Source organism: Oryzias latipes, chromosome 15 (genome assembly GCF_053564925.1).
Source record: "Oryzias latipes strain Hd-rR chromosome 15, Olatipes_Hd-rR_3.1".
In the NCBI taxonomy this organism is placed as follows: Eukaryota; Metazoa; Chordata; class Actinopteri; order Beloniformes; family Adrianichthyidae; genus Oryzias; species Oryzias latipes.
This window is the reverse complement of record NC_136251.1, coordinates 29,683,846-29,709,381: the sequence shown is the minus strand read 5'-3', so window position 1 is coordinate 29,709,381 and position 25,536 is coordinate 29,683,846. Positions and strand designations below refer to the sequence as shown.

At 40.4% G+C, this 25,536-nt stretch overlaps 1 protein-coding gene across 4 annotated transcripts in view; it reads left to right on the top strand.

The window, feature by feature from the left end:
- Positions 1 to 6,254: 6,254 nt before the first annotated feature.
- Positions 6,255 to 25,536, top strand: part of macrod2 (mono-ADP ribosylhydrolase 2) — a 427,772-nt gene continuing 408,490 nt past the window's right edge. For all 4 annotated transcript variants that reach the window (XM_078931417.1, XM_023963152.2, XM_023963153.2 and 1 more), the window contains exons 1-3: positions 6,255 to 6,497; positions 8,639 to 8,740; positions 10,762 to 10,881. In XM_078931417.1, the coding sequence (XP_078787543.1) occupies positions 6,461 to 6,497; positions 8,639 to 8,740; positions 10,762 to 10,881 (259 nt within the window). In that variant the 5' untranslated portion in view covers positions 6,255 to 6,460. The remainder of the gene's footprint in view (positions 6,498 to 8,638; positions 8,741 to 10,761; positions 10,882 to 25,536) is intronic.

Here is a 25,536-nt window from a genome sequence, read left to right as displayed (position 1 = left end):
CGCTGGATGGGGGTTTTGTTAAATGAAGTCAAATAAATAAGGGAAGTATTTGCAAGTGATTTTTGCCAAAGCTAGAACCCTCAAGTACTCTGAAAAAAAAAGAAGCCCCTCAGTGTGGTACTTTTTCTAATCCAGCCTCAACCTCATTCTGAGGATGCAGGTTAACCACAGAGCCGCCCAGCAAACTGCTGTATTTACCTTTCTTCATTACAGTGCAGTCCCTTGACAAACAGCATCCACAGTTGAATAAATCTTCACAAATAAAACAGGTCCTGCTTAAATGCACACATAAGTAAACCTTTGAGAGAATCGTTATGAAACACGGGGGGGGGATACACCTGCAAATTACTGTCAAGAAAGTTATAGTTTTGTTTTTTTCAGTAATATTTCTTAGGAGGAGGAGAACATTGCACATTTCTGAACAAGGCAGCAACAGTAAAAACACCAGATTAACTGCTGTGTCCCGGCAGGTTTGATAAAAAAAAAACAAAATCCAAACAAATGTGTTGAAGATTGTTGTACTTTTTCCCCAATTAATGACATAAGACATGCACAAGAGCAGAAAATGTTACATCTTTTAAAATAAATCAAGAAAATAACTGTATTGAAACAAAAGCTCTGGTGTTGCAAATATTCCAGACAAAAATGAAACACAGAACAGGAGGAAGCTGAACTTGACTTGCAACATAGTACAGACGAAAACGACAACAAGGACCTTCGAGGATGAGGAGGAAAGAGAAAAGACTTCATGCTGCTGGAATAATGATGAGGTGAGTGAAAGCAGGTGAGCGTCATAAAAAAAAAGAACCGTGAGTCTGAAGGAGCTGAAGAAATAAACAGGAAGCAACAAGCAGCCGTGTTTTAGAGCCGCAAATGGGTAAATAGATACTACTACTACAAGAGAATAAACAATACTAAATGTACACAAAATGGTCTGACCACAAAATCAAAGCTGAGGGAGACCAGTGACACAAAAATGAAATCATGGGATCCCAAAAGATTGCATCAGAAGAAAATAAAAAAAAAGTTCTAATTTATTTATTGTCCTCCTGGCAAAAAAACAACAACGGGAAAGCTGTTCATAAAGAAAAATTGAGAGATTGAGGAAACCATAGTTCAAGTCAGATGAAGTTCTTGTCAGTGACTTCTTGTAGGTGCAGCTGCAGGCTAAATCCTCTTGTAACTATGACAACAACCTACACAAACTTACACAAATAGATACTCCTCTGTTTAAGGTTTGCAGAATTGTCCCACAGATTCAAGCATTTACTACTTATTTATGATAATGTGACAAAACACATTTAATGCTTAAATTATTGTTTTGTTTCCAATATTACATTTTTTTTTACAACATACTGCAATTAAAAAGGAAAACAGCATCTATTAATGCATTATAGTTGGATTGCCAAATATAGTTATCATGAGATGCATTGTGTTTTAAATCATTGCTTTTTTCTTTTAAGTGCATTATTTCTTTTTGTTACAGCAGAAAATCAACAGGATAATATAATTATAAAGTTTGCAAAAGGAGCTAAAAATAAAAAAATAAAGGATGGAAAAACTTTATTTACGTGATAAAATGATGAGAAAACTCTTCTTTTTTGTGTTTTATCTGCAGTTTTCATTTGCTCACTTCCTGTTTATTATTATTATAAGTATTTTGTTTGCATCTTTTTGAGTTTTTGCAGCAAACGTTTTGTTTATTTACCAAAGTTTGCACGTTTTTGTTGCCACTCCCACCTGTCTGTTTTGCATTTGAGGTGTTTTGCTATTTTATTTGAGCTCTGCATGAATGAAGAACCTTGTCCAATGTCCAATTAATGTTTTTTGTGTGTGAACCCTCTGTTTTTGGTTCCTATTATCTTTCATTGCAAAAGAAAGATAACTTGAGAGTTCAGGTTTTGGCTGAGCTTTACTGTCAAACATGAGGTTGTATATAAAATGATCCAAGATGGACATCTAGTGGTGAAACCAAACAGCACACAGGGAAACTACAGTTCATCCCTTTGTCCAATCCTTTCTAAAAGCTTCATTTTTACTTTAACTGGACTTTTACTTTTCTGATAGAGAAAGTAGAAACAGCTCTTTACACAATGTTACTAAAGACATTTCAGTTATCAACAAGTGGTTGGGTAATGATTAAACTTAAAAATAGATATATATATATATATATATATATATATATATACCGGGGGACAGTCTATCAGCTGTCCCCAACTTACCCCCTTCCTCATATAACCTCATAATAGGGTGAGGGGGTGGGGGGCTTAGCCTGCGATGAGCCTTGGGGGGGTTTACTAGGCAGTGGCCCCCCTCCTATGGTTGCCGTATGGAGTGGGCCCCCCCTCTTTCGGTTTTATTTGCACCTTAGACATGTAGGGCCCTTGGTAGGGGGGGTGCTTGGACATCACTGCCAGCAAGCAGCGGATGTCCTCCTAGCACCCTACCCGCCAATTTTAACCACACCTTAGACATTTAGGGCCCCTTGGTGGGGAGGGTGAGGGGACGTCACTGTGAGTAATCAGGAGATGTCCCCTTAGTGCCTTACCCGCCAATTTTAACTGCACCCCCCTTAGTACACACACCCCTCCCCCCTCAATATATACATCCCATCATAAACACACACACATGCACACACACACCATCTCAAACACACATACACGCACACACATTTTGCAAGGAAGGTGGGACCTGGGTCCATCTGTCCCTTGCCTCTTCCCTGGTGGGGGGTACGGGCCCCTTTGCAACGGCGGCTGTGTCCCCGGGGTGCCGGCTTCCTGGGCCCGGCGGTGCTCTCTCCGCGCGGTGGGGGAGTTCACATTACATCTGAGCCGGGGGTGTCTGGTCCCTGGGGGGTGGGTTCTGGTCCTTGCTCCTGAGTGCTGGGCCCCGCCAAATTTCCAACTGTGGCCGAGCCTGGTCGGGCCATATTTATAACACCCCTTGTGGGCCCTCTTTTTTTCCCCGGGGTTCCCCCCTCCTGGGCGGGGGCGGCGGGCCCCCTGCCTCGCTCCTCCCTGGACCAACCGTGGGCCAGGCGGATGGCTGCCTGGAGTGCGGAGCGGGTCTCCCTTGGGGGGTCCTGACTCGTACCTGGGGTTGGGGCGGGGGGATGCCCGGAATCCTGGGTGGTGGTGGGGTGCTCATTTGGGGCTGTGGGCGTCCTTCTCCGGTGGGGCTCTGCGTTGGGTTCTCCCGGCGCGGCGGGGGGGCTACTCTCCTGGTTGGGCTGGGGCGGCGCTCTCTTTCCCTCCGTGCTTCCCTGGCCTCTGGCTCTGGGGGCCTTGCGGCGGCCCTGCTGGCCCTGGCCTGGGTGGCGGGCTTGGTCGCCCGGGCGGCGGTTGTTCCCTGCCGGTTCCCGTGTGGCGTTGGGGGGATTCCGGCTGCCGCTGCTGCTGCGGTGGGGGTCTTGGCGTGGGGATGGCTGGGCACTCTCCCTCACTTCTTTTCACGTTCCACCATCCATTTTAGAAGAACATAAAACCTCACCTGAGCACTGGTGTTAGCTCACCTTTGCACTAATAGCTTGCATGACTGAATGACTGAAATATTTCACACTAGTATGTTTTAAGGCATAAGTATGCGTGTGAACACTATCTGTTTTGTGTACATGTCGACAGGTGGACATTTTTGCAGCTAGCAGGTGTGTTTATAACATTTGAGTGTGTGTGTGTACGGGCCCCGCCCTTTTTGTACTGCATTTGAACCTTACCATAATGATTAACAACCAGTAAACTTGTTGCTGTATGCTGCTTCATGGTCTTATCCCCCTTCCCCTCCTATTATCACCCCCTACCCCCCCCCCCCCCCCCCCCCCCCCTCTCTAGCCTCCCTCTCTCTTCTTCCCCTCTTTCCTTTTCTGTCCGGTCCAACACCAAAGATTTTCAGACATGATTGAAATTAATAAAGTTTGGCCTCAATTACAAAAGGGGTTTATTCAGACATACCTTTGGTTTGTCAGAAGATGAATAACCCCTCTTGTTAAAGCAAAATATGTCCAACACAAGAGGCCCTCAGCTCTCGTCTGTCTGCCCAGCTGTTGGACAGGACAAGTTAAAAAAATAAAAAAAAATAGATATGTATCGTTCAGGCTGCTTGTCAATGGACTGGAAACCTCATCCAGGGTGTACCCACCTTTGCCAAAAAGTGGCTGGGATAGGCTCCAGCAACCCCATGAAAGGGATTCAGCTTCGGAAAACGGGTGGATGACCATTCATGTTGTAGCTGCATGCTGGCGCAGTTATTTAAATATTTTCCCTCTCCTGAGCAACATATGATGTGTGTACCGTTTGAATCAGGATAGGATGTGAATGGAGATTAGAGCGGCCACGGTGAGGTTGAAAGAAAATCTACACTCTCAGATATTGTCCTCTATTTCAGCAGCAGATGGGTTTGCACCAGAGCTGTGCTAGCACAACAGATGACAGACGGTGGTCTCTGGAACCAGAACCAGATGACAGCCTGACTCGCTGGTCTGACTCGGTTTGTCCTGTGTGAAACTGTCCTGTACCAAGTCAAGCATTGAGAAGCAAAACTAATCAACCTTTTTATTTCAATGTATGCATTGAAAGAAATCTCAATCTATTAGAAAAAAATTGGATTTTGCACCATTAAGTATGTATACATGCACAAAAAACGATCAAAATGTTTTCTTATTTCCTGTGTTATCAGATTGTGATCATATAAACAGTTGAATCTTTTATCTGTTCAAAAAATGAGAGTGGAAAGCAAACAACCAAGAGGGCATAAACAAACAGCAGGGGTCTGAAACCAGAGGCTGCAGAGCCACACTCTTTCAACCCTCCATTGTGGCTCTTTGGCTTTGAATAAAATGCTAACGATTGAAGAAATGATGGTTGGGTTAATTTTTCCTAGTTGATTACTTTTGATTCCCTCATGTTTAGATCTCTAACGTGTCAGATTACGCTCAGAAAAAGCACATATTCCTATCTTCTACGGCACAACAGTGTGTAGTTGTAGTTCAGAGACAAAGATCTTAGGATATATAACTGCATTTACATGTGTGTATGGATTAATAACAATGGATGTCATGTTTATATTCAATAATAAAAAAGATGGTGGTTCACCATAGAAAATGTCTTTTTAATGCCATAAACTCTGTTGCTGCAAGATGATCTTAATGACATGTATTTTATTATGAAAGGAACTTGTGTTGTCAAAGTAAAATAAAATAAAAAATTACAAATAGAAGAACACAAGACTTTTACGATTCAATTATTGTAAATATTCAAAAGCAGCATGTTGCAAATGAACGGCTTAATTGCACAAAAACTTAAATGAGTTTTTTTCCAAACGGTAAACTTAGCAGCTATTATGGCGTTTAGGACCTTCTCTGATAAAAAATATGTTTTTGGTGTTTTTAACATGTTCTTGTGGAATATATTAAATGATGGAGGAACAGTTGTTCCTGTTCTGCTCCGTTGTGATGCATTGACGACTAGATCCATGTACGTCTTTGTTTTCCTCGTCCGAGCTGGTTGGCACTCATATTGCTCGCCATATTTGTTGCCGCAGTAATGTTATGCTGCGGGCATCACGGGCTGTAAGAGTGTAGAGTGTAAACAGAGAGCTCTCAGCGATGGGGAGAGGAAGGGGGGGTGGAGTTGCTCCGTGCCAACAGTCCCGCCCACAACTTAGAGGAGAATTTCGAATGAACTTTTGCTGTTCTTTAGGAACCATGTCCTAAAAAAACGATAGGTTTTAAGATTTTGGCTAAAAATCATAATTAAAATAGTTTTGGGAATGCTTTGAAAATAGATCAAGAGGATTAGAGTTGCAGACCTGTGACCTATGCCATCTTACTGACTATTGTTAAGGCCAATTTTAACAAAATGATAACAGACTATATAAAAACTCTGAAAGGTAAAGATCTAACCTCTATTTTTTGCACTTGCCTTAAACCTAACAAAAGCCTCTGGAATTTAATAATTATTTAATTTCTGAAGCTTGTGTAAACCCTTCAGGCATTTGATTATTACCCATTTTCAGATTTTGTGGTCACGTAAACATGCTTTTTCAGTATATTCCTTAGTAGATTGCAACACTAAAATTCAATATATTTAACGTAAAAAACTGCAGAGGTAAACTTGTGCCCAAACTTCTCAGCTGCACCCTATGCCTCACCCGGAAGGGGGATTGACCGCCTTCAACGGCGCTTTGATTGACGTAAACATCTGACCAATTGTAGAGTCGCTTCCTTGTCTGTGGCGGCCAATCAGGTGGCCGGAATCCGTACACACGATTTACGCTGCCAGCATGTTAGGTTGCGCGCGAGACTTGAGATCCATAGCAATTTGACAGCTTCACAGAAGAGGCAGCCGTTCAGAGTCTCTTTCACTTTTATTTCTCCTCATTTTTTCTCCCCTGGACTCTATTGACTGTGAGCCTGGGGTTGTCACATTCAAAAAACATCAATTTGAAGTCTTTACACTCCGGCAGCATGAGCAAGAAGAAAAAGGACTGGAAGACAGAGAAAGGTAAGGGGGTTATTTTGGGGGGAGTTAGGCTATCATCATAGCAGACTGAACAAATCTCGTTGTCTTAGATGATTGGCAGACACCCAATCTGCTGTAGATTTTTTATTTTTAAAAATAGGGTCGTGATTTCCATTCAAAAACGAGCATCAACTGCCGTTATGTTGGCTACAAACTGCTTACTTAATGGTACCTCCCCATAAAAAGAAAAAGAAAAATTAGCTTTCGTTTTATGTGCTCACCGGCATGACATGAACATTTTCAGAACTTCTGGGATTCGAACCTGTGACTTGCTGAGCTTTCCCGTCTGTTGAAAGCCCCACAGCCGCTGTATGGACGCGGCGAACACCTTTCTGACTCTGAAGGCTCGTGTTTAGCTGCACAAAGGACCCTGAACGCGCTGCAACTTTTTCCAGGTGTGACCTTTTCCCCCCACGTGGGGAGCAGCACAGGTGCGAGCATTTGGCTCCATGAAATCCTCTCCAGCATGCCCATTTAGGTCCACATGTTTTAATACAACAGGATTTAGAAGCAGATCAAAAGGCTTCAAGTAGTCGAATTGGTACATTTTTCTGTCCAATCATCACAGTTGACATGATTTCATCTTCTCAATCATCCCTAATGGGGTCAAATTCTGCACATTATGGTATAGAAAAGCTATAAAAAATGAATAAATCTGAAACTGAAATAATGTGTTTGCTTATCCTAGGTTAAAGTAGAAGCATGTTAGGGTAAAAATGTCATGCAACAGCTTGAGCAACATAATAATTTTTATCATGGTAACATGCAACATTAGTATTTTCTTCCACTGTTTCTTTGAAATCTTTAAAAAAAGAAAAAGGAATTTTTTTCCCGCCGTTTGCTCCACGAGCTGAAACATCATCCACAAATGAAAAAATCTTTAAAAATAAATGACAAATTTAGATAATCACTTTTATGTAGTTAGTTTTCTTTGATGGTGATGTCTATAGGATAATAATGGCTGCTGTGGTGCAGCACGCCACCTATTGGTTTAACCTAGAAATGCCATTTTTGGTCTTTCATATTCTTAATACTATTTCATAAGTGTCATAATTTTACCTCAAGATAAAGAATGCAAAGCTGTAAGGTAAGGATGGTATTAAAAAACATTTTATCTGTCTTATTTCGACTCTGTATTTACTAATGTAAGCTATATTAATGCGTTTTCTCCGAATGGAAACATAAATTGGTCATTTTTAGCTCAGTTTTTTTCTCTTAGAATTGTTAATTTAGTTTAAGATACATAAAAGTATGTGATGTTTGTTTTTAGAACTTGGGCTTAAGTCCTTCGCTGTAATCTAAACTTTATACCAAAATTAATACATGCTATTATTAATATTAATTTTTTATTTCTTATTATTTGTGCTGCATCTAACAGCAACACATTTCACCCGTATTTTATTTTGTAGGCACCAGCAGAGAATTTTTTCCCATAAGAACAACTAAGGAAATTTAAGATTATTATTATTATTTTTTGGCTGATGTTATTCACACATATTTACGTCTGACCAGGCATAAAAACTGATGGAAATCCCTGTAATGATGCAAAGATGCACATTGCTGCCTTGCTGGCACATATTTCAAGCTAAATGTTGTTATTGATGGCACGTATTTAAAGTTAATGTCCGATTAGTTTTTTTTATTTCATTCTGTTTTGTTCTGTTCTAAAACAACTACAACAGTTTTTAAAGTTTTCAAATAACACAAAGTTTTCCCCTCAGAAGACATAACAAAATACAACATGTCTGTTTAAACTCATCACATCTTTGTTACTATCGAAATAATTGAGTTGAAACGTCTTATTTTGAAAAGTTGGAAGAAACTTTTGCTGTCAGAGAGAAAATATGGGCTATGTCCGAATTCCCACCCTAACCCCTAATTACTAAAAAAAAACCATATGATGCGGGACTAACCCTACACCCTAACCCTAACCCCTAACCCTATATAATGCACTATGTAGTGAGTAGGGAAGGAATTCGGACACATCCGTGAACTCCAACCTGTGATTTTCCCATGATTCATTGGGCCATAATCACCATTAGTTTGGCTTCAATTGTCCCGGTCCGTTTTCTTTCTCTTTTGTACTTTTCCTTGAGTGTAAATTGTGCTTTTTCTGTTTGCAGAAAGACTGCTCCGGTTAGACCGGGAAGTAAGACGCAAGGAATACCGTCGTCAAGATTTTATGCCTTTGGAGAAGATTCCGACCTGGAGAGAAGAAAACATCAGTAAGACGGACAGTTTTATGCTGGATTATTCCAAATGTCCTTCAGAATTTGCAGGGACGATGAACTAAAACAGCAGTTGAAGCTGCCATTTAAGGCTCACAAAGTCCTCTCTGTTCCTCATTGGTTGTTTTGAAGTTGTTTTGACAACCCCTGCTTCAGTTTATCACTAATTTTAGCTTCACAAATGTCTTTTTTTTTGACATCATTGGTTCTAAACTAGTTTTTTTTTCTAAACGGTCTTTGAAGATCTGATCAGAGCCTGGAGGCTTTTCTTTCCATTTTTGTGGTTTACCGCTGAGGTGAAGATTCTTATCGATTCTCTTTTTGTACAGAAAAGATCCTCTTTTATGACAGTTAGCCTCACATTAGTCTTTTTTACACACAGAGTAGGTTTTTCAGTTTCATTCCCAACATTTTGAATGTTTTCATTGAGCATTGCAGCCACTGAAATGAGGAGAACTTCTGGATGTTTACTCCCGGACTTTCCTGATTAGTTTTTGCTCTTTTTGATGATTAACTCCACGTTTGGTATTTGCCCCGTCAGTCTGAAGTATTGAGGGTAAAAACGGGCTTTGCTGTGGTTCCCTTCACCTTCCAAACCAATCGACTGTCAACTTTTACTGCAGTGGTTACTGGTAATGAGACAAAAGGGTTCCTTTACTTTTACACGCTTAGTTTTTCTTAAATACAGACATGCATTAGCATTTACAAAACTAGTACAATGACAGAAATACAAAAATACAAATTGGAATTGACAGATGCTGCTCTGTGGATGTATTAGTGATCTGTTATTCCAGAACCAGCTGACAGCTGACTGAAGGCGCTTTTTTTTGTCCATCAGGGTTTTCAGTTCGATGGTTTTCATATCTCCAGAAAGTTCTGTCATCTGCTTCTGAACCCAACTCAAATGTTGTAAACAAAACAAGCAGCTAAAGATATTTTGGCAGCCCCCAACATGCACACAAACGCTAGTAACGGCTTTAAAAATGATACTTTGGGAGGAAAAAAAGTCTTAAAAACAGATCAAATATTTCAGTCAGTCCTAATCTAATGCAGTCTATTCTTTAAAAACAGCAACTGTTGCAAAGTCTGTAAAACAAGCACTTTTATGATTTAGAGCCTAAAGGTAAGGAAAATTCACCCTAAATTGTTATTTTATTTTCTCAGTTATCAAAGAAATATATTGAATAAATTGTGCCAAATTAATGTTAACGACATTTGTCCTTATGTTGACGTGTTAACCCTCCAATCCACATGAAGCGGGGAAAATTAATATTGTATAGAAAAAATGAAATGGACTTTGGGTGTTCAATGACCAATAAAACAATCGAATAATCCAGACGGAAAAGGAAGTGATGGATACTCCAGAAAGTAACTTAGCAAAACTCAGCTTCAGGTCAAAGCTGGGCTAATAAAATTATTTAAAAAAAGAAACAAAAATAAAAAGCTTAGCACATTTTCACATTATAACTAAAAACAAGCAACGGGAACAGTGCTGGGCTGTAACACCATCATTCATTAAAATGTTCATTTTCCGAGTGCATATTTGAAAATAATTGTAGTAACACTAAAAAGGGCTTAAAAACCTTAACAGTCTTATCCAAAGAAGTGTTTTAATGGTTCTTCTGTCTTTCTAGACCGTCTTCTTTCCTTCCCACCAAGCTGTGGATTCACAGTTCAAATGGGTTTAACTTTAAAAAAAAGTCACTCTGCTCCTAAATACTTTGAGATTTTCTGTGTCTCATCAATAATTTCAAACCATTATTTCTATGACAATTGTGGAAAAGGACAATTTTGTTCAAGGTTATGCTAAATTAAGGGGTTTGTTGCAATTTGAGTGTGTGAAACTGTATATTTATTTATATTTTATTTACAATACTGGTTAAAATGTCTTAGTTTTATTATCGCCTCATCTTTTAAAGCAAAGTCTTTATTCTGAAATGTTTTAGAAAAAAAGTTGTTTCTTTTAAAAGCAAACATGATTTGAACTAATTCCAACTTCTTCCATCTGTTTGCTTCAGCCAGTGACAAAGAGGATGTGGAGCTGACTGGAGGAGGAGGAGCAGGAGGACTGAGCGATAAAGTATCTCTGTATAAGGGGGACATCACCATCTTAGAAGTGGATGCCATCGTCAATGCTGGTAGGTCCTCTATGATCTCTGCTTGTTGATCGGCTGCAAACCCGAGCGTTGTCGCCCTCTGCTGTCCACATTCAGTAATGCCAGCAGCATCCTGTTGCACCATTTCAGTCCGAAGCATGACTGCCAGGCAGTTGAATGAGTGGATCTGTTCAGCAACAAATCATTCAGATTACATAATCAGCTTAGCGCTCATGGGAGATCTGGCTTGTTTGGACTCTTTAGTAATACAGTTTTGACAGAGGATTTTCTCAGGAGTCAAGATTTTGTTTTATTCTGCTCTGGAATTTAGGAAATGTTTGATCTATTTATTCTTTTATGTAAATGAACAATGAACAGGTCGGTTTAGTTAAAAATGTAAATGCTGGAGCCTCTGATATCTTACCTTCATTACCAGTGTGTGTGTTAATGTATCATTCTCAGTAAGCAGTGATTGGTACGAGTCGGTCTGAGTCGACGTTTCCATGGCAACCTTTCTGGCCAATCGGGAGTGAGCTTGTTATAAGGCCACACCCCTACCACTGGAGAGCGGGCAACACGCGGGCTGTCAACCGTTTTGATCATTGGATGTATGGGGACAGCAGGCTCCACCTACTTTTTATTGAGGCGTCTGATTGGTCAGTTTAACAGAATAAGACAAACTACAGAAAAAATATCTTGGAAAAAAATGAGGATTATAAAGATGATGTTTAAAAAAATGAGGATCAGAGCAGGAATGGTTATTCTGACCATTAGAATGACCGTAACGGCGGTTTATTTTTCCATAGAAGTCTATGGGATTTTGGTTTCTTGGAGCCACGTCCTGTTTGGAACGGCGTGCGGAGGGGCCACTCAGTCCAGTTCTTATTTATAGTCAATATGAACATCCTTATTTTGTGTTGTTTTAGAATGATGTGAGACTGGACACTGGTTTAAATAAATGTAGTTTAGATACCCAGAAGTGAAGGAACTTACCCCGTGTGTCTCCTCATTTACATCAGCTTTATTTAAGCAATTTGGATTCCTTACTAAAAAAATATTGAAGCGAAATTAGGAAGAAAAAAGCCGAGACAGAACGTTGTTTTTGTTTCTTTTAGGCGGTCAGAGAATCTTGCATCCAACCACAGACCCTTTGCTTCATCCGTTACAGCTGTCAATGTTTCAGCTGTGATTGAGTTACTCTGTGGTCATGCAATCCATTCTGTTCAGCGGATCATCACGAGCTCTGGAAGGGTCAGGAGACGCTTTGTGACTGCAGGTCGAAGCGTTTGGTTTCCCGCTAGTCTCTCATCGTTCCCACACAGTTGCTTTACTGCAGGTGAAAACGGCCGATGGGGTCGTATTCTATTGACTGCGATGCCGTTTTGCCGCAGCTACGATCCTGCAAACTTTTATTTGCTGAAACGGAGTTTCAAGTGATTTTTCTTTGTTGCTGACGGGAAAAACAAAACAAAAAAAAGGGTCCAGACGCTCCGTGACATTATGCTTGGAAATGTTATATTCTGCTGAGACTTGTTGCATTTATAGAAAAACTGCTTAGAGCGAACTCTGTTAACATCGAAGTTTGGCACATTGATCAAATATTTGGAAGTTGCTTTTCACACGATTCCTCCAGTTTTCCTTGTTTCATAGTTCCCATTTACTCTTGGGGCGTGTACACTGAATTATAGCACTTATCAAGTAGTGCTGGAGTCCTACTTTAGGCTTTAATACTGTCAGAATACCTTTTATTTAGTTTTCTAAATGTTGGGTAACATTTCCACAGACTGTGGGTAATTGTAAATGAAATGTCTTGTTCTGCAGAATACAATGGAAGCATCACATTATTTTGAAAATAAAGCATTATTTTATGCTATTAAACATTCCCCAGGCTTGCTATTTAAAAAAATCTGGTGTTCACTCATTTTCTGGTTGCACATCTGAATTAATATATTTTTAAATGCATTTTATGTGCTAAAGAAGCCTGAAATATTCCTGAAATTATATATCTTTTTATGACATCGGCTTTATGTGGATACCAAAGAAATGAAATCCAAAGCTCTGCGTTGAAGTTATGGCCTCCCTCTATAGCTTTAGGTGGTGTCAGCCTGCTTTATGTCCTCCTTTAAAGTTTAATTACTGGGCTCATTGAGTTTTTAATTCTTTCTTAATTCTGGTTGCACAGAAGGTACTTAAACTGTCACCTGGGAAGAGCTGGAGAGCAGAACATCTGTAAAGTTCAGTGTGAGGTTGAGGGTGTGACGCCCTCATGGTGATGAGGAAGGAGGCGTCGACTGCAGCATGCAGACTGCAACAGTGGTTTTTATTAGGATTAGGATGTTTTTTAGCCAACATTTCCTTAATATTTGTCCTCCATCATCAGAAAAATGCCACAAGAAGATGTTAAAAACACCATTTTCATCGTAATGGGTTTTTTAAAAACATCTTAAATGTTTTAAATCTTAAATAAGGCCTTATAAAGCATTTAAGTGCCTTAAGTTGTAGTCTTGTGTCTGTGTTGTGACTTCCTGAAAAAAAAAAAAAAAAACATTTGTAAGAGCTCTGTGTCATAAGGGTGTGAACTAGCCGATCAGCTAATGCTTGTCCATGCGGTAAAATAGGAAAGCGCAAATATATGGAGAAAAGCATTAAAACTGGTTGGTGGGAATCCTTATGAGGCAACCTGCTCAAAGGTTGAACAGGGGCTTTTTATGATGGTCCATTGCTGCTTTTTTGGTTACCACAATGACAGTTTTTTTTTAAGTTATAAAAAAGTCTTGTGATTTCTGACTAAAGTGACAAAATTACACTGAATTTTACAGAATATGTGGTAAATTTGTTGCAGGGGAAATATCGGTTATCGGTAAAATGATACCGGCCCCTCCTTACTTTGCACATAAAGTTTAAAATTAGGTTGTAAATATTAAATGTAACTTCTGTAAATCTATAGACACCCTGGATTAAGTCTGGGGTGTCGAGAGGAAGTTATGGTGTTCAGTAAAGACGCCAAGATTAAAAAAACAAAACAGAACGTAACTTGAAATAACAGAAGCGGCTGCCTTAAGGGTTATGAACACGATGAGGAGTAGTACTACAAGTATTTCCTGCCTGGCAGTGTCATTTTATTCTGTTTTCAACTAGTTTCGCAATCACTTTTTTATTATTTTGTTTTGCAACACTTGCCTTTCCCATTAGGGAGCAATAAAGTATATATAAGTTTTATTTGTTTAATTATTGTTTATTTCTATAATGAAAGGATTCTACTACATGCTTAGGGGTCTTAGAATAAATAGCACAATTAAAAATGAAGACAATTCAAGTTAAAACTCAAGATTTTGTTTGTCGTCTGCCTCAAATCTGCCTATAAATGGCTGAAAAGACACGAATATGACAAGTTTTCTCAGGGCCATTCTGGAGAAATAATGACAGTTTCGTCTCCTGATGTTCTCCAACACTGTTAGGCCATAACTTTGCAGGTCACAGCAAAAAGGTGGAGATAATAATCTGTGTCGCCTGGCGGAGAACCAGAAATGACTTTATATATCAAACATTTGTCCAGCAGTTTTGCAATGTGCAATGTATTTGCTGAGCAGATTTTCATAAGCTTGGAAAATTAAAATATTAACGATGCTTTTGAATTCTCCAGAGGAAACCATAAATGCAGTTCTGTGTTTTGTAACCTGGCAACGTGTAAAATAAGAAATACGCTCCCACCAAAATGATGCCTGTAAAAATGTACCTGCAGAGGAATAACAGAAACTTCCATCTAACGACTCAGCGTCTGATGTTCACGTTCATCTGTTGTTTATGCGCTAAACTTGGACTGTAAATGTGCTTCTGAATGGAAGGCTTACCATTTTATTGCTTATAGTCCTGGTGTGTTCACTCCAGGGCTGCTGCTCAACCATGTATAGATATTTTTTTAATGTTACTTTACATGAGAATTGAGGAAAAAAAACAGAATCATTTCAAACATCCTCCTTTTTCCTTTTGTTTCATCTGCATCTGCCACGTCCATCTACATGCCATGCTTGCAGCCTTTCTTCCAGGCAGCATCTCACATGGCTGCTGCTGCGTGTTGGCATGATCACTCATCAAAGAAGATGCGTAAAAATGATCCAAAGTAAAAGCCTAAAACAGGGCTCGACATAGCCATTTGTCCGCTGGCCCGATCCTGTTTTTCGAGCAGTACGGACCACAAGACTTTATTTTTTACTTGTCCGCTCGGGCCACTAAAATATCTAACAATTAATACATTTTTCACCTTTTACAATAAAGTATATTTTGCGAAAACGTGTAGATTTACCTCGTCTTTATAATTCACTTTTTCTGCTAGTCCGGTGTTCAGACTTCAAGGGTTTCTATGGGAAACCTTTTATTTTTTTTTTTTATTTATTATTTTTTTTTTTTAACTTGTCCTGTCCAACAGCTGGGCAGTCAGATGAGAGCTGAGGGCCTCTTGGGTTGGACATATTTTACTTTAACAAGAGGGGTTATTAATCTTCAGACAAACCAAAGGTATGTCTGAATAAACCCCTTTTGTAATTGAGGCCAAACTTTATTAATTTCAAACATGTCTGAAAATCTTTGGTGTTGGACCGGACGGAAAAGGAAAGAGGGGAAGAAGAGAGAGGGACGTTAGAGAGAGGGGGGGTAGGGGGTGATAATAGGAGGGGAAGGGGGATAAGACCATGAAGCAGCATAAAGCAACAAGTTTACTGGTTGTTAATCATTATGGTAAGGTTTAAATGTAAAAAAAAAAAAAAAAAGGGCGGAGCCTGTCCACACACACACTCAAATGTTATAAACACACCTGTTAGTTGCAAAAATGTCCACCTGTCGACATGTACACAAAACAGATAGTGTTCACACGCATACTTATGCCTTAAAACCAACTAGTGTGAAATATTTCAGTCATTCAGTCTGTTGAGCTAACACCTATGCTCAGGTGAGTGTTTATGTTCTTCTAAAATGGATGGTGGAACGTGAAAAGAAGGAGGGAGAGTGCCCAGCCATCCCCACCCCAAGACCCCCACCGCACCAGCAGCGGCAGCCGGAATCCCCCCAACGCCACACGGGAACCGGCAGGGAACAACCGCCGCCCGGGCGACCAAGCCCGCCACCCAGGCCGGGGCCAGCAGGGCCGCCGCAAGGCCCCCAGAGCCAGAGAGCAGGGAGGCACGGAGGGAAAGAGGGCGCCGCCCCAGCCCAACCAGGAGAGCAGCCCCCCCGCCGCGCCGGGAGAACCCAACGCAGGGCCCCACCGGAGAAGGACGCCCACAGCCCCAGACGAGCACCCCACCACCACCCAGGAGTTCCGGGCATCCCCCCGCCCCAACCCCAGGTACGAGCCAGGACCCCCCAAGGGAGACCCACTCCGCACTCCAGGCAGCCATCCGCCCGGCCGACGGTTGGTCCAGGGAGGAGCGAGGCAGGGGCCCGCCGCCCCCGCCCAGGAGGGGGGAACCCCGGGGAAAAAAGAGGGCCCACAAGGGGTGTTGTAAATATGGCCCAACCAGGCTCGGCCACAGTTGGAAATTTGGCGGGGCCCAGCACTCAGGAGCAAGGACCAGAACCCACCCCCCAGGGACACGAACACCCCCGGCTCAGATGTAATGTGAACCCCCCCACCGCGCGGAGAGAGCACCGCCGGGCCCAGGAAGCCGGCACCCCGGGGACACAGCCGCCGTTGCAAAGGGGCCCGTACCCCCCACCAGGGAAGAGGCAGGGGACAGATGGTCCTAGGTCCCACCTTCCTTGCAAAATGTGTGTGCGTGTATGTGTGTTTGAGAGAGTGTGTGTGTGCATGTGTGTGTGTTTATGTTGGGATGTATATATTGAGGGGGGAGGGGTGTGTGTACTAAGGGGGGTGCGGTTAAAATTGGCGGGTAGGGCACTAAGGGGACATCTCCTGATTACTCACAGTTACGTCCCCTCACCCTCCCCACCAAGGGGCCCTAAATGTCTAAGGTGCGGTTAAAATTGGCGGGTAGGGTGCTAGGAGGACATCTGCTGCTTGCTGGCAGTGATGTCCAAGCACCCCCCCTACAAAGGGCCCTACATGTCTAAGGTGCAAATAAAACCGAAAGAGGGGGGGCCCACTCCATACGGCAACCACAGGAGGGGGGCCACTGCCTAGTAAACCCCCCCCCCCCAAGGCTCATCGCAGGCTAAGCCCCCCACCCCCTCACCCTATTATGAGGTTATATGAGGAAGGGGGTAAGTTGGGGACAGATGATAGACTGTCCCCCGGTGGTCAAACAGCCGTCCCCCGCCCCCCCCCCCCCCCCCCCCCCCCAGCAAGGGGGCCAGGCCCACCCAGCCCCGGGGCCCCACCCCCGGAGGCGCAGACACCCCAGGCCCAGCACCACCACCCCCACACAGAGAGAGGGGAGCCAGAAAGCGCCGCCCCCCCCCGGAGCAAGCCCAGGCCCCCACCCCCAAACGCCGGCCCTAGAAGAGCTCTGGTCAGGCCTCGACGGGACCGAGGCAGCCAACCGGCCGGGGAAACTGCCGATGGCCTCAGCGGAGACCCCGACCCGTCAACCCCCCCTGCCCCGTACCAATAGTGCCCCCCCCCCTCCCCCAGAATGCCCCCCCCACAGGACAGGGCCGACAAGACTCTTCTCCTCCTCTCCCGCCTGCGCGCGCGGCTGTCACTGCCGAGCACCACGCTCACTCAATTTTTTTTTCAAACTTTATTGAATGTAACAATTCAATACTAAACAATGTTAAACAGCAACAACGAAGGAACAAGCCAGTGGGTTATTATTACATTTTAGGCAGATATATTTAAACTGACACACATATCAGCGCGCGCCCCCTGGTGGTTTTTCACCGCGATGATCAAAAATCCAACACCGTCACTGAAGAGAGACTGAAGCATGTCAGAGATGTGGAAGACATGGCAGGAATAGATAGGAATATGTTAGTAGTTATTAATTAGTACTATGGACAGCAAGATATTTAATGAATGCATTGAAGAGGAAACTGTATGCACTAAGCTTTAAGCTGAATGTCAAAGAATCAAAGGCAACTCAAAATACCTGAATCTCAGACTCAAATGGAGTACAAGGTCAAACTACTTAATTTTGTTTTTCTTTACAACACTGTAAGCAGTAAGTATTTCTAGTTAGCTGAATGATCACAGTAATTTAATTGTATTTAATTTTTCAATTATTTAATTTAATTAGGTAACTGAAGTAACTAAAAAGTAAATGTAACTTTGCAACAGTAACAAAAGCAGAACCTTAAGGCAGTCAGGGCAAAAAAGTCAATAAAACTTCTTAACTATTGATTAGGAACAAATGTGAAATAGCAGTGATTAGAAGCAGCATGAAAACATCTTAACTAGTGTTAACTACTACACTGCAGCGCTCTCTTCAAAACATCTGAAACAGACTAGAGCAGATTTAAGTTTGATATGCTCTATTTTTAGTCATTGAAAAGTGTATAAATAAGTGCTAGATGTCACCAGAATGCACCAAATTGCACCATATTAAAATTTTCTGGGGGGGCATGCCCCCGGACCCCCCTAAAGTTGCAAGCACCTGCAGAGCGGCGGGTCTCGCTGTGCGCGGTGTCGGGCCAGTAACTTTCAAAAACTACTGGCCCTGTGGGCCAGTGCAAATTTCTGGGCTATGTCAACCCCTGCCTAAAAGCTGCAGAAAATTGTAGATCCAGGAGAAAAAAAAACATAATAACTGAAAACCTGTAACTACACTTGCAGTCTGCTTATTGCTTTTGCATCTCAACAGTCCTTTAGAGAAAATATTTAACCTGACTGCTTCTCTTAGGGATTAGCCTGTGACTACAATGTTAAAAGTTCACTTTAAAGCGTGAACTGTTTGTCCCTAAATGATCTAACTCAGACAAAATAATTATGAAAAAGATAAATGCTTTTTTTAAATTTTTACCTTATAATACCACATAATGGATAGTCTGTAGTGTCTTTGTTATACAAGATGCTTTTCAGTTTTGTGGTCTGTCTTATGTAACCCTTGTGCTATCCTAGGCACTTTGACATTGGGAGTTGGGTCATCTAGACCCACTAGACAGAGCTCTGAACCTTTTTTCTTCAATGATTTGTGATCTTCACTGGTGTCCATGGATTACATGAAATCTTTCCACCTTTATCCACCTTTGTCATGGTAGGGAAACACGTCAATGGAAGGGGGGGTCATCTGGACCCCATAGCACAAGGATACAAGGATACAACATAGCACAAGGGTTAAGCTCAAAGTACCAATATTTAATTTTATATCTTTCTATGTAAGTAATTTCATGGCATTACAATACTGAATATTTAATTATACTTTTAATAATTAGCTATATAAGAGGATGAGCGTAGAACAAAACTCATGAAACAAAGTATTTCTTTAAAAAAAGGTTTTAGTACAATGACGTTTGAATCAAACTATGACCGTGTTTGCTTTTATGACTGCTTTAAAACAGCTGAATTTGTGACTGTTTTCTTCTATCGATTTGAGCTGACCCTCTACAAAGTCACAGAACAACAGTTTCGTAAGGGATAATGGCGTCCATCATCAGGAATGGACAGAAGACGTGGAAGCTGACGGTCCGACGCGAGGCAAAGGACTGTTGCTTCTGTCCATTCATTATCCTGCTTATGTCCAGGGTCACTTATAAAAGAAGTAAATATTTAATCCATTGTTTTTTATAATTATTTTTTTTATTATAAAATGCTTTTTCACAAAAAGGGGACCTAAAGTATTTTTGTAAATAAAACTATGATTTATCATATCAGATCAAATCTATCTAGTATTTTTTCTTATGTATTTAGTTGATTTAAAAAATAATAATAAAGAAATAATTACAGATTATAGTAAATAAATTGTTTCCAGATGTGTTTGTAAAGGTCAGTCACAATTAGATTTTATTTAAAACAAATAAATTTAAAGTAAACCATTTCACTTTTTGTTTCCTGTGGTCTGTTTTCATGTTTGCTTTATTTCTGGACAGAATAGGCTGTCGTGTCCTAGAATCTCATGCAGAAATAGGTTTTATGGAGACGGTGTTAAATTTTAGAAATAGAAGGTGTTGGGTTTGTTGCGACTCTTTGACATGGACATCTCTGCATCGTCTTTTCTCCCTCTTGTCTTTGCTCGGGCGTCATTTGAATGTCATCCACTCCATCTCAGATAAGGAGGTGGGTAAAGATATTAGCTCGATATGGTAAGGGCTCCTCTTATCATGACAAATGTGGTAATTATACACAGAGGTTGACTCCTGATCTATTGCCTGATGTAAGCCGCTTCCATCTTCCTGGATTAGATTGTTATAAAAGTAAATCTGGTTTGGATTAGCCCTGAACAAAAATGTTTTTATTATTATGCGTTTTGCACAGCTTGATATCGCAATTTCGCAAAAGACGGTGAAAATTGCAATAACCTTAAATGCGCTAAAACAAGCTTATGGCAGCTTGAAGTATTCAACAAATCAAATAAATCCATTTCTGGATTTGACCAATCGGATGGATATCTTTTTATTGTAAAGGTTTGCCTCCTCTGAGGGTCAATTGGAGTATAATTTTAGTAATCTTGACTCTTCTTTAAATTAAACTGTTGGAGTGAGTGGAAATAATATATTTAGTTGTTTTGCTGTTTGTTCATGTATTGCAAGTTAAATCAAAATTGATAACTAATATTGCAAACTCAAGTTTTCCTCATATGGTGCAGCCTGATGAGGTTAGATCATTTTAAGAACTTGAGTTGGTGTTTGGTCAACCGGAGACACTTTGGGTCTTTACTGACCCCTTGAAGAGGAGAACTGACATTTATTGTTTATTCTACAAGACAGAAACGGCTTTATTTATCTTAATTTACTTTTATCAATGCCCTATTGGTAGTTAAATTCAAGAATAGGTTATAAAGTTTCCTTTTTATAGAAACTCACAGCCCAAGATGATATTTATAGATACATATTAGACTGCTCCTGCATGTCTTTTTATTTTTTTGGAAAACAACAAGCATTTAAGATGATGGTCTACTACTTCCAGATAACATTATGTACTTTTCTACATAAAATACCATTTGCTTTTCTTTTGTTCTTATGAATAAAAGACTGAGTGCTTTCTAAATATATTTGTCACAAGTGGAAAGATTCCTGGACTTCAAATGTGTAATTTCCTTTCTCCTGACATTCCTTCCTGAAAATGTCACAGTTTCATTGATTTAGTTCTAAAAGCTAAAGCTTTTAAAAAGGACATTTGTTAAATTTAAATTCACATTTACCTCTGCTTCCTTGAGTTTTTTATATCTAAAAATTTGCATCTGACAGACCAGTTTTTGTGGTTTTTGGATTTTTATTTTTCCGAGCACAGTGTCTGAAGATGCTATCAGCTTTTGCCCAACTGTGGTCTGACACGCGGATATTAAACTTTCTCTTAGCTTCACGTATTAAACCTCAAACTCCTGATCTACTTCCCATCTTTAAAGGATCTTTCCTGTGATTAGATTTCCTGTCAGACCACAAAAATGTGGGCCCGCACACCTATCCCAGGAGAGTCTGTCTTGATGGGTCTTTCTGTCTTGAGATTCTCTCTGTGCCCTAACCTCCTTAAATAATGCAGCAAAGCTCTCATAGTGTTTCCTAACAGCCTGCTGCTTGTGTTGTGAAAAGTCCACATAACACTCATGGAATCTGCTTCCCCCCCCGAGACTATCTGGTCATTATTACCCATAACCACCACTGCTTATACCAGCAATGCTTTAGTTTTCAATATTCGATTGAACAATATTATGATCGCACCAAAACACCTATTCTAATAAACAGTAATAGCATTTGTTAGCTTGGTTCTAAACTTCCAGACCTCAAAATAATGAATCAGATGCCCTACAGGAAGGAGCAACAAAGGAAGAAAGTTGACTCTATTTACGTACTTATGATTTTTTTTTATGTTTTTGGACAATCATCATATGTTTATATCTTTTCTTAGTAAATGATCATCTACTTTGGGGGGAAGGTTTAGTCCAGATAACATTTCTTTAATCCTATTTTCCATCAACACCCATCCAACACGAACAAAAGGATTGAAACTAAATCTGTCTTTGGAGACAGTTGCCAGTCCTGATGATGGTATCCATCATTCAGGACGCGTCCTCTCTTATCTACCCGCCGTGGACAGAGAACCACTGTTGTGAAGGTCAGGACGTCTCACTGTTGCACCCCTTGTTTTTCCTCAACTCCTCACCTTTATGCTGGCAGCCTTTCGCTCTCGTAAAACATTATTTTTGAAGCATTCGATCTCGTGCCTTCCATGTCGGTTACCGTCCGTTGGTGAGAGACGTCGTTTAGAGGATTTTACCAGGAGTTTGTGGCTTTCCATCCTGTCACTGACAAACGGAGTGCTTTTACAAATAGAAACCTCTTTTTAAATGTTATTGCAGTTTAAAGGCATTAAATAAGCAAATATAGACTTCTGTTATATGACTTCTAGTGTGGGTTGGTACATGAAGATGTCTGTTACAGCATGAGCATCTTTAGTTCATCCACAAATCAGCATGTTTAACTGTAAATGTGCTTGACAAATATGGGAGACTCTATAACTCCCACAGGTAGAAGATCAAGGCAATGAGCTTAATGTTTAGAAGACTGAGGTAAAGATGTAGATTTATAGATTTTTACCTCTAGGGGGCACTGTGCCTCTTTTGTAAATGATTTGGTTTTTTTTTAAGGTGTGATGACTTTAAGTTCTTCACTTCAGGCAGATAAATCCTGATCTTTTCCTTTTACCTGCTGTTTCTTTACAATTGTTTTTTTTAATAAGTAGAAATCTGCAAATATCCTCCATGTTTGTGTGTGCTGCTCATAAAACCAACCCAATATTGTGTTGTTTTTGTATAAACACACATCTTAACTGAGGAGGTGAGATTTCCTCTCTGCTCTTGTCTTCTTTTCTTGCATGTTTGTAGTTTTGTTCATCGGGGATGGAGCGACTCGTTTTATCTACTTAAAACATGCCGGCATTCTGTATGAAACTGGCACAACGCTGCACGAGAGAAAAGCAAGGGGGGAGTAGAGGGCTTGTGCAAAACCAACCCCACACTGCTCAGTGTTTTCATAGCATCCTCAGGCAGTGGGCTTCAGCAAGTGATTCAGCGCTTTCACAATGCCTTCTTTTTTTAACTTTTTGTTATTCACTCTACTATTGTTATTGTTTTTTTCCCCCTCTGTTTCTTTATTTCAATCCAAGTTTGGCCTCAAATTCTTCAAACATTTGCAGACACGAATGCCAAACCACGTAGACTCTAAATGTGTGCACCTAGCAAAAATACTGATGAGCTGCCAAGTGGCAGACCTGCAGTGGCGAGCTTTTCAGTCATGGTGATGGTCCAGGTAATGAGTAGCATCATGCTTCAAGTAGGTAAAGCAATTCCAGGCACATACTCTGTTTGGGTATACATTAAGTTGGGTTGTAAAAACGTAGCTATTCTGTGGTCGTGCTAAGGACTTGATCATTAAAAGCTGCTTTTCTGTTGCTAAGTATCTGTCAGGTTTGTACAGGACCCCCCCCCCCATCCAGCCTACAGAGTAATGGACTGTCCTCCCATTTTCTGTTTGTGCTAAGCAAACAGAAAAGACTTCATTGACAGGACCTGAAAGCATCTGAAATGAAGGTCTGTGATGTTTTATAGGTTTCAATAACAACACTCTTGTTTTTAACCCCAGGCGGTTCATTCAGTATTTGTGAGCATGCACATTTTCCTGAGTGGAACCGAAGGCTCCTCGTGAAGTGAGCCTTCAGTCAGCCTTTTTCTGTTTTTTCAGAGGAACTGTTCCGACCTGTGTTCAAAAGGATACGACTCGTCCAATTTAAAGGGCAGTTTTGTAAGGCCAGTACTACTAATGGTTTGAATAGGAGACACTGCGCTATAATACTTTCCGTTTAATTTCTGTTACCGTTAGATTAAAAACACAAGTGGAGATGGATATTTCGAAAAATGAGGATTTCATTGAGTATGTTTACTGTTGTAGGTAAACTAACTCCAACTATTCTGTTATTTTCTATTCTATTCCTACTGAAAAAGTTTTAGTAACTCGCTGCTAATTTAAAGAATTTCCTTTTTAATGGTACTTTTGTTCTGTAGTTCTTTAAATCTTGAGTTCTCCTATTTAGTCTGATGAAAGGTAGATTAATTCATAAATGTTATTTGGAAGGGTTTAATTTGATCTTTTTTTTATTTTACAAACTCATTAGGAAAAAAGAATCTGAACATGAATTAACACATGAGCCGTCTTCTCAAAACATTTTTCGTTAATTGGAGCTGCAAATTACTGGTAATTATGAAATTGGGCCACAGGAATACATCAAAATGTTTGAAAGTTATTCGTGTTTGTCATATTTCCTACATGTTTCCCCATCACCAGTGTAACAGGGGTCAAATCTCTGTGCAGGGTTTTGTCCTTTTTGTATGGTAATGAAGCTAACTGGATATCCTGATGAAATAGATTTCCCTTGAGTTGACGTAAATGACCGAATGATTACTACAGGCCATTCGGAAAATGGACTCGTTACATAAAAAAGACATTTGTTTGATGGGATATTATGGAAGTAACTTCAGATTTTATTATCAATGGTAAACGGTGGGCTATATTTTGAGTGTCAAGGAAATTGTATTTTAATTTGATGTTCTTGAGTAAGTGCTTTAAGCAAACCCTATAAACCCTATGTTTTATTTATTTTAATTTAAATGCTGAATATGTTTTATTTTATTTTTTCTTTGTCCAAAACCAGCTGTAGATATTTTAGCTTAAGCTGTAAACCAGGCTACATGTAAGTGTTGCATTGCAACCCAAAGAAATAAAATTGCGACTGGAGAAACACTCACAGCACAAGTGCCAGCGATGCAGAGGGTTTTGATCAAATGTGGTTCAAAGGGTTGCATCTACAGAGCAGTTATAGACAAGGTGATTATTTGCTGTGATGTTCAGAGGATGGCGTGAAGACTGACTTTGAAGCAGTGCAACCTCAGACAAACTGCATTTGTTTAACCTTGTTTAGCAGTTAGGCTATAAATGGATGATGGCTTCTGCCATTAGCATGATGAAATGGACAAGTAAGTGACTTTAGTGACAATGAATTGGCTGGCCTTTGATTCATCAGTTTTCTATGGCAACGATTTTATCTCCTTAATAGATTCTTACAAACAAACAAAGCAGATTAGGGTTTCTATTAAGCCAAAGACGCTTCTGAAATCCAGTTCCATTTCCTGTGCTACAGGTGTCCTGTTGTAGCGTTCATTCTGTTAAAAATCTTTTTGTTGTGGCTCATTTTACAAATGCAACTGTGTTGTTTAAAGGTTCTGCTTTGTTTAAGGGGGGTTGCCCCCACCACGATGATTAATGAGTGCTTTAATAATGAAGTTGTTAAAGATTTTGGCTGCATAGAAGTGGATATTTTCCTTTTACAGTCATGGTTACAACAATAATACAATCTGGTGTTTAAGATATTTGTTCTTGCTATAAAAATACAGTCAGGATATATTTTATAGTTTTTTTTTATTTGGTCAGAAACTAAGGGATAAATATCTTAATAAGCATTTATATGGTTTGAAAAGAAGCAAAAACAATTCAAATGCTTTACTGTATAGGCCTTCATGGTTGACTCTAAACCTATGAAAGTAATGTGAAACTGTTAAAGATTTCATGTTGTAAATAAATTGGAATCAGCTTATTTTG